Source organism: Emys orbicularis, chromosome 4 (assembly GCF_028017835.1).
Source record: "Emys orbicularis isolate rEmyOrb1 chromosome 4, rEmyOrb1.hap1, whole genome shotgun sequence".
NCBI classification, from domain to species: domain Eukaryota; kingdom Metazoa; phylum Chordata; order Testudines; family Emydidae; genus Emys; species Emys orbicularis.
Window position 1 is genome coordinate 75631020 of NC_088686.1, and position 15621 is coordinate 75646640.

Consider the following 15621-nt stretch of genomic DNA (forward strand, 5'->3'; position numbering starts at 1 on the left):
GCCTACATTTAGGCCTGGGAACAGTAGGGCTCTCCATCCTACGGTCAGAGTTACCAAGGGCAAGGATCTATGGGCTAGGGTTATGCCTGGCATCAGTAGAGCTCCCCAGGCTGGGGTTTGGGTTACTAAGGGTAGGGATTCCTGGAGTAGGATTAGTCCTGTGGCCAGTAGGGATCTTCAGGCTAGAGTTTGGGTTACTAAGCGGAGGCCTCTCCAGGTCAGGGTTGTGCCAAGAGTCAGTAGTCTCTCCTGACTAGGGTTAGGGTTACCAAGGATACAAGTCCCTGGGTGAGGGTTAGGATTACTAAGGGTAGACCTCACTGGGCCAGGTTTAGGCCTGGGGTCAGTAGAGCTTCCCAGGCGAGGGGAGGGATCCCTGGTCTAAGTTTAGACCTTTAGTTAATAGGACTCCTTGGGCTATAGTTAGGGTTAGGTAGCGCTCCCAGGGCTAGGGTTAGGGTTACCAAGGGTAGCCCTCTCCAGGCTAGGTTTAGGTCTGGCACCAGGAGGGCTCCCTGGACTAGCATTAGAGTTACTAAGAGTATCCCCAGGCTAGGATTAGTCTTGTGGCCAGTAGAGAGCCTCAAGCTAAGGTTAGGGTTACTAAGAGTAGGCCTCCCTGTGCTAGCGTAGTGGGGCAGCAGGGCTCCCTGGGCTTTGTTGGAGGTTACCAAGGTTAGGGGTGCCCAGCCTATGGGTAGGCCTAGGGCTGGTATGGCTTCCCCAGCCAGGGTTATGGTTACTAAGGGTAGGGTCCCCGAGCTAGGGTTAGGGTTACTAAAGGTAGGGATCCCTGGGCTAGGAGGAGTCCTGTGGCCAGTAAGAATCCTCAAGCCAGGGTTCAGGTTACGAAGGGTAGGCCTGTCCATCTTAGGGTTATGTCTAGTCAGTACGTCTCTCCAGACTAGGGCTAGGGTTACTAAGGGTAGGCCTCTCTAGGCTAGGTTTACAGCCTAGGGCTTTCCAGCCTAGGATTAGCGTTACTCACAGTAGGGATCCACGGGCTAGTAGGGATTCTCAGGCTAAGGTTAGTGTTACTAGGGCATAACTGTCATTTTGTAACATCCCTTACAGATAAAGCAGAACAGAAATTACTTGTGAACTGCAGGCCTGGTCTCCTTATAACACTAGGATACTATTACAACATCTGACAATTTGGAAGAGAGCCATCAGCTAGTTTATGTCCATTGCACAACCATACCTTCTCCCAAGCCGCTCAGCTGCACTTCCCCAAAGTATATCCTATGGGGGAAAGAAGAGAGGGGGTACATCAGACACAATCTATCCGGAGGCATAAAACTAAATACATTTATGGTTTTAATAAGGAGCATAAGGAGTGGAAGGATCAGAGCCATCTTTCCTCTTTAGAAGATGGTACATTGCACTTGGCAAATTGTGCTAGGACTGGCTAGAAAGCCTGTTCCCAAAGAGTCTGCCAGCCAAATGGGTAATTCCATCCCATCAGAGGAACACATACAGTATTGTCTGAGGAAGGAAAAGGAAAAGACAGCAGCAACATCCGTTGTAAGCTGGGATAGGATCTGATCAGAAAGGAAAGAACAGATATTTAGACACATCAGAACCCACGTCCTATTAAAAACAGGATTTCTTTTTTTAAAAATCCTACCACCTGGCTCAGTGACAGGTCTACAGATCCATGCAAGAGTGAGACTCAGAAATGACTTGGGATTCCAGGCAAGGGGAGTTGCCTATTCTGAGTCCTAGTATTGGTGCTTATCTTGCTACATACAGGACACTAACTTGATGTGATGGGGTATTCACACCACACAAACCCTGAAGAGGTTAAGGTAGCTCAAAAGGGACCAATTAACCTTACTGGCTGCACCTGGGGGAGAGTCAGGCTTGACTGATACGCACTAATTGAAGATGAAGCCCAGCTGTGCAGGAGCAGGCTGGGCTTGTAAAAAGTCAGGAAATTGAGAGCAGAAGAGGACTAGGTGGGCTGGCCAGCCTGCCCAGAGGTTGGAACTGGGCTGAGTGCTGGGGTCTGGCAGAAGACTGTGAGCCTGAGCTGCAGGAGCAGTCTGGGTGGTGGAGGGCTGTGGCTGGTCCTTGGCTGAAAGGAGGCTGAATATTGAAACTGATAATGGAAGCAGGGGGAGAAAAAGATAAAATGTCCTTGGACTATGAAGGAGAAGCAGCGGGGGACAAAGAATGGTCTCAAAACAGGGGGAAAAGAAGTCTTGATATATCAGGATTTGAAGAAGGAATGCACAGAAATGAAAAGCAAATGCAGGATAAAAGTCAACATTTCATAATTGTCAAATCAGTGAGAAGATGTGAAGATAAGAGATGTGAACCCCCTGAAAATGGAATGGATAAAGAAGAGTGGTGGTGACCTACAAAGAGCTAAAAGAATGCAGGGGGGAGATCTATTGATAAACTGTACACATCAGGAGCAAGCTGAAAAACTTCTGGAATCTGTAAGCTTAGGGAAAATGAAAGTTACTTGTCAATTGCCTAAATTCCTGACATAAGCAAGAGGGGTTATGTAGGGAATAAGGTTAGGATTCTCTGAGGATATCAAAAAGAGTACAGGCGAAGATAAACTATTGTTTGTTAGACAGCTACTTAGGAGAGAGGGAGAAAACTGGCCATCTACAGAGGGATCAAGAGGCATAACACTTAAAGGTGGAGTATCAATATTTCTGGGTTAAACCATATATTCCCTCCCCCATCTTCTGCCATGAGGTGCTATAATTGCCACATAGTCGAACCTTTGACAGCCATTTCTAAGGGAACAATGAGGTACAGTAAATGTGAAGGAAATCACTCAAATGACAACTGTGTCAAAGGAACAGAACCTAAATGCAACCATTGCAGGGGAAAGCACAGTGCAGAACATAACAGATGTTCAATAGCAGAACAAGTTAGAGAAATACAACAAAATAAAATAATTCAAAAAAGTATCATATGCTGAGGCCATGAAAAGATACCCAAATGGAGAAAATAGAAAAAGGAAAAATACTCAAGTGAGAGAAAAGATATACAGGTGCAGCAGAACACACCTCTAGTCAGGGAGGAGAAAGAGAGGAATGGGAGATTATGTATTGCTTGTAGGTAAAGGGACGTTTATAACATTCATTACAGAAGTAATTTACTGCATCTTGCTGACGGGGGAAAAAGCTGAAAAGATTAAAGTCATAGCAAAAGCAGTAGAAAAATATCTAAAGATAAACAACCTCTTGATTGACTGCATTCATGTGATTTTAAATGAAGGCAATAATACAATCTAAACCACCTGGTTTTAATGATCCTTAGTTGGAATGCACATAGTTTAATATTCCACGGACAAGAATTTAAGAAAGCCATCTATGAAATGGGAAAAAAGCCTGATGTAACATGTGTGCAAGAAATATGGGTAATAAGTAAACTTGTGTTCAATTTACCAGGATATGATATACTCTGGAGCGATCAAGAGGCTATCAGAGGAGGAGGGGTCTGTATGTTTATAAAAGAGGGACTTAATTACATCAAAATGGATATGCAGAAACTAAGGTTTGAATATAATGCTATTGAGACTCCCATGCAGAACAGAAACAGTTAAATACAGATTTATAGTGTTTATACAGTAGAACCTCAAAGATATGAACACCAGAGTTACAGACTGACCAGTCAACCGGACACCATGTGAAACCGGAAGTAAACAATTATGTAGCAGCAGAGGGCTTTTTTTTTTAAATCAAGTACTGTACTGTGCCTGTATTGCATCTTAAGGTAGGCACATCTGGGCTACCTGTCCCCACCCTACACCTACCCCTGGGGAGAAAGCAGACCAGAAGCATTGCTGGGATCTGCGCAGCTCAGCTGCTGATTTCAGTTACGGACAAACTCCGTTCCCAAGGTATCCATAACTCTGAGGTTCTACTGTAATCCAAATAAACTATTTTAGAATTAGAAAAAATAGTCAATGTCAAATAAACATTCATAATTTGCAGAGACTTTGATAGTCATACTGAGCTATGCGGAAATAAGAAAATTGATCTAAATAGTAAATGCTTAGAAGAATTTGATATGCATAACCTGGTAATATTGTATATAGGAACAGCTACTTAATTTAATGGATGGATCCTTTTCAGTTTTGGATTTGGGAACCACAGCAAATAATCATATTAAATGCAGCTGGGAAATTCATAAAGACAACAGAATGGGAAGTGATCACTTTCCTATGCTTATTGCCAAGGAAATGTAGAAAAACACAAAGTTCCTAGCTGGAATTTTCAAAAAGCTCATTGGGGCCTTTTTAAGATATAAAAGTGATGAATGTTTATGTAGTAACTGTGTAAGTGACAACTTGGGAGAATTCTATAACATAATAAAAGGAATTACAGCAGCAACTGATCTGGCCATCTACAAAACATGAAATTGCCTACAACTCAGAAATCTGGTTCCCTGGTGTAATGAAGATTGCAAATTAGCAATCAAGGAAAGAAATAAGGCAGACAAGCAAGCAAAACACAATGAACAGTAAAGACTTAATGAATTATAAAAGATGTAAGGTAGTAGCACAAAGGATTATCAAAAAGAAAAAATTGGAAAAATTTCTATAGGAAATGGTACAAAGATTCTAAGCTTCCAAAAATATATAACCAAAATGAATGCATGGAATTCAAAGTAAAAGTAAACGTATACCTGGTCTTATTGTAAACAATGGAATTGAGGTCTCCAATTTAGGAAAGGCAGACATTTTAGCATAAGACTTCCAAAAGGTCAGTAGTGATATGAGTCAAAGCAATGAGTTTTGTGAGAAGAAAGATTTATTGAGAAAAACGGTGACCAATTAAATGGCTGGAGAGAATATACTAATGATGTGTTAAACAAAAATTTTAAAATGCAGGAGCTTATTGCAGCCATTAGAAAAAGGAAAAATACAGCTCCAGGTAAAGATAATATACGTAATGAAATGCTCCAGCACTGGTCAGAAGGGAGCTTAAAGATTTTATTGTGGTTATATAATAATATATGGAACAAAGGACTGGGGCCAATAGCATGGAAACAAACATTTGTAATACCAGTTAAAAAAACAGGCAAGGTTCATACAAAACCTGATGCTTATGGGCCTACTGCCCTCATACCATGTGTGGGGAAAATGATAAATTTAAGGCTTGTGGAATACTTGGAGAAAATGATATTATAATTGAGATACAAAATGGTTTCAGCAAAGGAAGATGTACAGTTGATCATATAGTGAGACTAGAACTGGAGGTACAAAGAAGCATAAGGACTAAGAACTCTATGATAAATCTTCCTGGACATTGAAAAAGCATATGATATGCTATGAAGGGAAGGCCTCCTATATAAAAATTACCAAAATTGGAATTAACAAAAGAGGACATATTGGTGGATAAAGGACTTTTTAAGGGACAGAACTACACAAGTCAAAGAGGGAACAGCTTTAACCAAAACCTACAAGCTTACAAATGGAACTCTACAAGGAATATTATTAGCCCTTCTTTGTTTTCCATTATGATAAGCAACCTCCAGACGACCGTGCTATATGAACTAAGCATAAAAGACTTGAAGTAGCTGTGGAAAAGAAAAATGAGGCACTCCGGAGAATTTCCAAGTGCAGAAATTATTGGAGATTTAAATTCTCACATGCAAAAACTAAGAATGTTTTTAACCTGGAAGAAAATTAAGGAAGACTATGACTTATTTCTTTATGGTGAAAAAATTCAGATCAAAAGTTTGTTCCTAAGAATAGTGCTTGATAAAAAGTTAACTTGGAAAGGTCACATAGATAACATCATACGGAAATGTACAAGTAGGATGAACTTACTTAAAAGCGTAGCTGGAAACAAATGGGGTGCAGATAAGAAGGTATCGATGATAATGTATAGTGGAGCATTGAAAAGACCAGTTTTAGACAACGGATGCCAAGCTTTTGGTTCAGCCTCAAAAACAACTTTTAGACACCTGGAACTGCTCCCGGCCCAAGCTCTGCGATTGGCATGTGGTGCAATGATTACCTCAGTGTGTGTGCCGCAACTAGCCACTGAAGAAGGACCTATAAATCTAAGGATGAAACTATTAGATCTAACCTTTTGAGCAAAGGTAAAAGGGAATCATGAAAATAGAAATATGAGGATTGCCGGGAGCTAAGTAGACAAAGTTATATGGATTGCCACAGATTGCCTCACACTATGAGGGTAAAAATGGGTAAAGAAGATATGTAAAAAAGAAAAATTGAGAGAACTAAAAAATTTTAATCATGGGAAATCAAATTACAGCTGCAGTTATTCCCCATTTGTGGATTTGGAATTGTATGTAAAAAAACAAACCAAGAGAAGAAAAGACTCCACACATTGACTAATCAAATTTCTGAATGTATTTATAAAAAATGAGGCCAGCTTTGCCAAGTCTATGCAGACACATCAAAAGATGACAGCATGGGTAGAGTGGAAACAGCCTTCTGTGTTCCTAGTCTTGACATCCACAAATCTAAAATGCCATCAAATTATGGGACCATTCTGACAGCTGAACTAATGGGCATAATGTTGGCACTGAGCTGGGTAGGAGATGCGTGACCAGCTACAGCTGCAATTTTATCTGATTCCTTGTCAGGCATTATGACAATCAGAACAGGGACTTTGGAAAGTAGAAATGACAAGTGAAATAATGTTCCTAACTATGGAAACAATGCAAGCAGGTATCTGTGTAACAATAGCATGGATTCTGATGCACATCAGAATACCTGGAAATGAGATGGCTGACAAAGGGATATGAGATGGCTGACAAAGATACCATGTAGAGGTGGATATTAAGATACCCTTTAAGTAGAGGAGAATTTAAAAGTGTGATCGTGAAGAAGCTTGCAAAGGAATGGCAAAAACTATGGGTCAAGGAAACAAAGGGACAAAGGTTTTATGACATATACTCAAAAAATTGAAGATAATACTATATGCCACATTTATCATAATGTGAAGTAGTAATTTTTAGAGTGTTAGCAGGCCATTGTGCGTTAAATAATAAGTTAACCTGATTAAAAAGACATAAAGATGGGCTGTATAATATGCACAAAACCAAAGAAACTGTTCATCATGTTCTATGGGATTCTGGGAAATAGTCTATGGAAAGAAAGTTTCTTCATAAAATGAATGGAGAAAGTGGCAGTCATAGCCTTGTAGGATGAGGCTGCTGTGCCAAAAAAACAATGACAAAGAAGGGGATTGCAGGGAGAGAGTCTTCAGTTGCTCTCTGGGCACAGAGAAGTGGGTAGGCGGAAACCTATGGGGGAGAAAAAGCCCTGGGATCCCATCCTGTCCCTGACGGAAGGGATTTACCTACAGGAGTTCTAGGCAAGAAAGCCTGTGGAAGGCAGTGTAGGAAGAAGCCCAGGAAAAGAGCAATCAGGGTTGAGACTGCGTCCAGGGGTCAGCAATCTTTCAGAAGTGGTGTGCCGTGTCTTCATTTATTCACTCTAATTTAAGGTTTCGCGTGCCAGTAATACATTTTAACATTTTTAGAAGGTCTCTTTCTATAATATATAACTAAACTATTGTTGTATGTAAAGTAAATAAGGTTTTTTAAGTGTTTAAGAAGCTTTATTTAAAATTAAATTAAAATGGAGAGCCCCCTGGACCGGTGGCCAAGACCTGGGCAGTGTGAGTGCCACTGAAAATCAGCTCGCGTGCCGCCTTTGTCACGCGTGCCATAGGTTGCCTATCCCTGGCGTAGACCTTGGGTACCCTGATTATAGGGTCCTTGGGCTGAAACCTAGAGTAGCAGGCAGGCCCAAGTTCCCCTACCAGCCACTGGGAAGTGGCACAGTACTGGTGAACGTGGCATCTGGACAGTTGGTCCAGCGAGATGCTGATACACCAGAAGGGAAAAACTATATAGTGACCTGGCCAGAGGGCTGAGAGATGAAGAGAGAGCACCCCGAGTGCTGGAGAGTGAAAAGGACCACAGGGTGAGCAAGTGGCAGAAGGGGGCACTAGACCAGACTAGAGTTTATCCCCAGACCCAGCCACAAGAAGGCACCCTCAGCGGTGAGTGAACCCCGTTACACTCTGTTACCTGCACATTAAAGAAACAAGCAACGTGGGCAAGAACGGAGAAAAGATGGGAATTTTGTTAAACCTCACAATTTCTGTGCCAATCATGATAACAAACCTGTGACTTTGCAGTAGCTTCAACTCACCACCCCAATGCTTTATACAACCACTTCCTGAGGTCAAAAAGAATGGGATTAGGCCAGCAACCATCCTACCTCAAGCTGTGAGCCCATCGAATCTCACAAGCTAAGTAGGACTGACCCTGATTAGTATTTGGGTGGGAGACCTACAGGAAAATCCTAGGAAGTGGCACTGAGGATTTAAGAAGTGACCTCTTCCAGAACTAGATTTTTAAACTGTGTTCTGTATGAACGTACTTGAGTGTCCAATTTGCGCATGCATTTATTGTGATTCTATATATGACTTTGGTAATTGTTTTTGCCAAAATGACCAGTTATGCAACTAACTGTTCAACTGCATGTACAATTATTGTGTGCATAAGTCACATATACAATTACACACATTTTTCCAAACCATTTTAAATCTGTTCTCCAGCATCCCAGGGTGGGTCGGCGAGCTGCAGATGGAGGTGCTGTCCTACAAATCAGATATAAACACTGAAGTCCTGATCATTAGGGATCATTATCTATCTTTTGGCAATTTTTTGCATGGGTTTCAGATGTTGGCTTTGGTTTTCTGGCCAAATTCCAACCGAGTAGCTATATTTTGTGGGCCTAAAAGTCTCCTACTGTTTCAGTTCAGACACAGAATATCAGTCTACATTACCTGTACAGTATTACGTATTCATGGCCCTGTTTCCTTGAAAGTCTGTAGGCTGGAGTCACCCTGGTTATAGCAAGCAAGGACTTCAGCAGCAGAGACAGCCTATTGTACACAGTGTAGGAAACTTTGATTTCTTTGTCACACCTAGAGAGCACATAGAAGCAGTTAGTCCAGTGTTTCCAGCCAAGCAATACAAGTTTACACCAAAAGGGGGTTGGGCCAGTAATCTAATACTTGCTTTAGAGTAACAGACAGACCTGAAATAAAGCATCAGGATGGTAATCTGTATCTGGGCTAGCAGGCCAAGACTCCTATTCCAGTCCAGGACAAACAGTAAATAGTGATTCTGTAGAACTCACTGCTGCAGAAAGCATAGGGCCTTGTACTAGAGAGGGGTAACTTTAGCATGATTAACATTTGTAGTTCCTGGGTAATTGAATCTCATGCTTGAGGGCACACACTGATTGCCACAAGGGACCAAGAAAGAATTAATTTCTAATCCTCTTCTCGGACATACAGTAAACAGCAGGAGAGGTGCATTGTGCATGGGGGAGGGGCTTGCCTCTGAAGCATCAGGAGTGGTTTGTCTGACTTGAAAGACCGATGATCTACTATGATCAGGCAAATCTTACATTCCTTTGTTACTTCTCAGTTTTGGAGAGGCTGGGAGAAACATCCTTCTGTTAGGGATGGTCTTGTGGTTAGTGCCCTGGACTGGGATTTAGGATATGTGGGTTCTATTCCCACTCTGCCCTGAACTTCCTATGTGACTTTCAGGAAGTCAGTTTTGGGGGAGGGATAGCTCAGTGGTTTGAGCATTGGCCTGCTAAACCCAGGGTTGTGAGCTCAATCCTTGAAGGGGCCACTTAGGGATCTGGGGCAAAATCAGTACTTGGTCCTGCTAGTGAAGGCAAGGGGCTGGACTTGATGACCTTTCAGGGTCCCTTCCAGTTCTATGAAATAGCTTTTGCTTTTTGTATTATGGAGAAAAAGTATGTACTCTGAAAAAGCAGATGACAGTGTTTCCCCTTAACTTAACTGATAGAAAGTACAAAAGCAGGACTGCCAATTTTGCCTCCAAATTCCTTTACACACAGATCTTGAGAATCAGTGTCGGGTTCATAATACTGGGATCCTGAGGACTTATTACAAATCTCGCTACACTTGAGAAGAGAATATTTTGTCTTTTTTCTCCTTTTCCATGGTCTCTCTATTCCCACCAGGTTGCTGACCACTGTGATGTACGTCAGGGTGCATGCCAGACAGCACAGGACACTGCAGCAGAGCTTGTCAGCTCCAATTGCTGGTTAAATGCCCCTCATATGAACCGGTCTGGAACACCTTCTGATCTGCCCTTGGCAACGTCTTGGAATGCTGTTGAGCTCTTCCCCATAGCTTTTTCAGTTGCAGGTCAGGTCCCCGGTGTGCTCAATCATTCAGCCAGCCAGGAAAAACTTGCTCATTTGATTAAAAATAAATAAATAAATAAAACCGAGGAACATACACTTACTTTTCATTCATTTCTAGACACCAGATTTCCAGCTCCATGGAATCTCCCTACATCAGAGAAAGGATCAGGAACATAGCTCATTTAAAACAAACAAGCTCTTTCACATCTCATTAAAAATCAGTTACAGCAATGTAGCTCTAAGGCAGTGGTTCTCAACCTGCAGCCCAATCAACACAGAGCTGCGGCCCATGTGACATCCTCAGGGCCGTACAGGTAGTATTGGATGTGGCCCACAATAGTAAATAGGTTTAGAACCATTGTTCTAAGGAAATGTATTTTTCCTGACTCTTGATTCTTTGTAAACAGATGGTCATTATTTCCTCATTATATGCATGTGCTAACAAGGGCAGGACCCAAAGATGTCTCACTGTGGGACAAGGGAGCCCCATAAAAAGTAGGCTGGAGGCTGTACTCAGGACATGCTTACATCAGAATGGGTTAGCTCCCAAGGTGAGCTAATAAGCTGATTTTGCAGCTCTCCCACTCCTAAGTGTTTGGCCTCAGCAATTTGCAGTGAGATTTCCCTTTCATTGTAAAATATGTTAATCTTCAGTGGCATACTAGCACACTGCAGGACTAGAGAGATTTTTACATGGCCTTGGGCAAGAGAATAAGAGCTTAGGCAGATAATTTAAGGGGCAAGTCAGCAAATGGTGATGTATCTTGGCTGGGTTGTTACCTCAGAGGTTTTGAGAGAGATCTCCACACACATTGACCGTCCAACAGCAGGTAGCTGTCCTGCCAGGGCTTTCTTTGCTTCATGAGTTACTTCTGGTATATCTTTGATTGCCAAGTTGAACTGCAAAATGAAAGAGCTTATTTAATTTGTCAGATTCCTTTGGAAAACCTGTCCAGTGGCACACTGCAGACAGACTCAAGTTAGAGCAACCTGCTACACAACAGATTAAAGAGGTGACCACTGCAACAGTTACAGAACAGACTATTGGGGGTGAATACATATTTAAGCCTGACAGAAGCCTTCTGTGAATTTTAAGAGTCTAGTCTGATAACATTTAACACCGTAAGCATAAGTAGAACTGTGCATGTGTAAGAAATTGCAGAGTAATCATGTCTGTGAGAAAACAAGAAGATAAAGTAACTAAAAAGCTAGAAAAGACTCATTTGAACTAACACTAAACCTGTACTGACAGGGGAGGAGAGTTAACATGGAAATGAAAGACTAATATGTATGCATAAGAAAAGGTAACAAAAAGTTATACATAAGTTTGTGTAATACAGGAAGGTTGAACCTGTACTGTCCGGTGCTGGAGGCGACTGTGATGAGATTGTCCTGATGAGCTTCCCACTTGTAAGTAACTGACCACCACGTGCTGAGTGATTTGCCTTAATAAAGATATGTTATACCCATCTGCTGAGTAAGTGAATCTCATTCCGACGTTCTGGCGAGCTAGTCAGTTTGTAGATTGGGCTAACAGCCAATATCCCAGGGACTGCGACCTAAGGATATTGAGGGGTTTAAGGGGTTTTTAAGGGACAGTGGAGTCGCTGGAGAGATATGTAGACAAGACATGGTGGGGGTCCCCTTAAGGAGATGGACATCCTCGCAAGTCAGAATCTGCTTGAAGTGGGGGCTAATGTGCTTGAAAGCACCCTTTTCCGCAACAAAAAGGTTGCTGAGAAAAGGGTAAAAGGCACAGTTCAGGGTGAGATAGTGACCGCCAGAGCTTTTGTGAAACAAAATGAAGCACTGAAACTGGAATTCAGAAAATATAAAACTCGAGTTAAAGAAATGCAGAAGGGTGAAACACAAGAACGGATAGACGAGGTCACTGAGCTACGAACTTTGAGAATGCTCAGGAAGGTGAGTCTCTTAAGGAGCAGAATGGTGTTCTGCAACCACAGCTAGAAGCAGTGCAACTGGAGAATACAGAACTGACAGGTGCTTTTAATCAGACAATGAAACTTTTGGAAGGAGGAAGCATTAATGTGCACAGTGTTGTATTGTCTAAGGAGGCTCCACCTCCTTATAATCCCCTTTTTCCTTCCTTGAGCAGTCTGGACTCTAAAGCTGCCCTTATGGTGCCTGTTCCAGTGGAGCCTATAATCATGTCCACAATCCAAAACAATCAGGGTGGTACCCGTTCAGAGATGAAGGTTAAAAACCTTTCACCAGAGGAGATATCAGCCATACTGAAAGAAATAGGCCCTTGGTCCAGAAGAACAGGCATAGAGGAAGTGTTGAAGTGGCTTCTGAAAACTAGAGAGCAGGCTGAATTTTGTGATCTGACTATAGGGGATGGGAGAGAGTTTTACAAAAGGGAGTTGGCTCTGGGGTTTGGCTGCGTATTCCACAGGGCTATAGAGGCCGGATATAGTGGCAGTTCCTGTGTGCAGAGCTTATCTGAGTTTTATTCTGGTCTGATGCAGCAATCACCACTGTTGTTGCTGTTAAGCAGAAACCCTAATGAGCCCCCTGATGAACACGAAGAGCGACTTTTTTTGCTTGTTCTCTGGTCATGAACAATCCATTTTGTGATGATTGAGACTACCCACAACTTGTTATAGATGGGCCACTTCCAGAGGTTAGAGAGGCAGTTAAAATGGTGTTTGAGAGGGGTTGAACTAATGTTCAGGTTGAAAAAGCAGAATGTGCTTTTCACCACATCCTGGGGGGTAAAAATAAAGACCCAGTGGATGAGGCTAAAGCATACAGGATTGAAAATGGCCAGGAACCCAATTCCGAGGGTAGAACAGAAAACCCTGGGTATGGTAGTGTGTGTGGCAGAGGGAAAGGAGGTGGTTATGAGCACCCATGGATCCCGTTACGAGGAAGAGAGGTGCAATGAGAAACTGGAGGAGGAGATGTGGAGGCTCCAAGAGATGTCCTAGGGAACAGGACATGTGGTCTGCTGGCTGGAACTGCTTCGTCCATCCCCCAATAGGGATACTGAGCCTCCTCTCACTCATCCAGGATCCTTACCCACTTTACCTTGGATGAGTGGGAATGCCCCAATGTATTATCAGTTATAGGAGGCATCCATAAACATGCTTTGCTTGATAGTGGAGAATCTGTCTCGAACATCTAGAATTCAGGCGGGGTATGGAACACAATAGTGTATTACCATGACTGGAGCAACAGGACAAGAAGCCACTTGTTGGCTTACTAAACCCTTAGATGTCACGGTAGCTCACACTTTTGTGGCCCATGATTCTTAGGAAGCTGCAGTCACAGCTACAAAATGTGCTAAACTAAAATATGAGTACAAAAGGCAGAGACAGAAACTTAAAGCTGCAGAATACATTGGCTGAAAACATTTCACTCTGGGCAAAAAGGTAAAAAGTTTACATCCCAGGATTTAGTCACTAGTGAGGCCTTGGGAAATGTCCTACTTCACAATGAAAAACTGAAGTTGAGTGATTTAAGGAAAAGTAAGGTGAAGTTAAAAGGAGTTTTGCACAACTCCAAGAACACTGCAGAGCTAGGAAGGGACTAAATATTTGGGGGTAATGCAAGTGTTAAACGTCTAAGTGTTAAAGAGAATATTAATTTTTTTTAAAAGTGTGTGGGGGGAAATACTTTGTACACGCTAAGAAAAAATGAACACAGCAGCTAACAGTCTGTCAGGACAGTTTAAGTGTAGCAGCAGAGGTACAGATATCTAAGTTGGCTGAGACTCAGAAAAGAATAAAGAAATCAAAGCAACAGTAAAACAGAATGTTGCTAAAATAGAGCAGTTAACAGAGGCCAGGCCAAAAAAAAAGTCTCACCTGTGAAAAATGTATTCAAAACTGAAATATAAAAATAAAATGTGAGCTGCTTCATTTAGGGGAAGCCCAGTGAAAAATGAAAAGTTATTTTTATGGCCAAACTTCTGGCAAGGAGTACGAAGTGGGAGATCAGGTACTTCTGCAACATGTCTCAGATAAAAAGCCCTTTCCAAAAGCCAGTTGGGAGGATTGCTACCATGTAACGGACAAGGATAGGGCATCAGTATATCTAGTTCAGGTAAAAGATTAGAAAGGGGTGGTGAACTGATGGTTGGTTGCATGCTATGCAGCTGAAACCATACAGGGGAAAGGACAGAAGTGAATCTACTGATGTAAAAAGAGAGAAGTGAGAATATTTGTTGTCTCTCTCAGGTGTTGGTCACCATGGGAGGCATAATGTGCGTTGCATTGGGGTCCACTGAATTTGTGATACAGCAGAACAAGATGGTGACAGTGCATGAGGGTGAGAATGTCACCCTAGTCCAGTGGTTCCCAAACTTTAACAACCCGCAAACCCCTTTCACTAAAATGTCAAGTCTCGTGAACCCCCTCCTAAAAATGAATATTTCCATGGATTTTCTCCCTTACCTCAGCATAAATTATAAAAGCAGTGATCTTGGAAATATAAAATTTGTTTTTATGACATGCTTATTACACACTATTTATTAATTATTATTTATCATTACAGTGTTTTTATTACATTATGAAAACGGCAACACTCTTCCAAGATCTCACTTTTGTAGCTTGTGATTAAGCCTGTTATAAAGACAAGGATCCTATCAGAGGCACCAGTAGAAAAAAGGGGTGCGGGGGCAAAGCCCCCGTGCACCCCGGGCCCTAGGGGGCACTGCCAGAAAAGGGAGGGCAAGGAAAAAAAGGGGAGGGACCCATGGGGGGGCACACCGATGTGGGGGCGGCACATGACCGTCGTCGCCAGCCGTACTGGCACCTCTGGCTCCCATGTTTCATCAAGGAGTATCAGATGTGAAACAGCATGAAGGTATTTAAGAAGCCAACTCAAAGAGTTCCTCCTGCACAAGCATTCAGGTCTTGAGCAGTCCAGGCAAACAATGCACATTACAACAAAGCTTAAACTTGTTCTTCATAATAATTTAAAAACAACACTAGCAGCCTATTTAATTTTAAAAACAGCAAAAAATATCCACCTCCCTTTCTATTTCGTAAAAGGAGTCTTGAAGTTTAAATCTCCTCAGTGTGATAGATACGCTTGCTTTGATCTGCTTAGCTCTTGGAAGTCTCCAAGGCTCCAGGCTGCTGGCTCCAAGCTTCCCAAGAACCCCCTGTAACATTTCGTGAACCCCCAGGGGTTCACGAACCCCAGTTTGGGAACCACTGCCCTAGCCTTATGGTTCCTGGGTAATCATGCAGGAAAGCCTAGTGTTCTGATACAGACTGCAGAACAGCCAACGTGGAGGATCCTGCAGCACAAACAACTCTCAGGAGCAGGGACTTGGACGTGATCTAGGTGGGGACAGTGTGTTTAAATGGGATAGTAATGGCTAATCTAAAAACTGCATGCCATGAATTAACACATACAGGAAATATTAGAGTTACTTTAAC

General features: G+C 42.3%; 1 protein-coding gene across 1 annotated transcript in view; it reads right to left on the minus strand.

Annotated features, from left to right (window-relative positions):
* Nucleotides 1-15621, minus strand: part of ATG13 (autophagy related 13) — a 47461-nt gene that overhangs the window by 20247 nt on the left and 11593 nt on the right. Inside the window, exons 4-7 of the mRNA XM_065402917.1 lie at nucleotides 10991-11110; nucleotides 10312-10358; nucleotides 8805-8945; nucleotides 1202-1242 (exon numbers count right to left, since the gene is read on the minus strand). Coding sequence (XP_065258989.1) covers nucleotides 1202-1242; nucleotides 8805-8945; nucleotides 10312-10358; nucleotides 10991-11110 — 349 coding nt within the window. The remainder of the gene's footprint in view (nucleotides 1-1201; nucleotides 1243-8804; nucleotides 8946-10311; nucleotides 10359-10990; nucleotides 11111-15621) is intronic.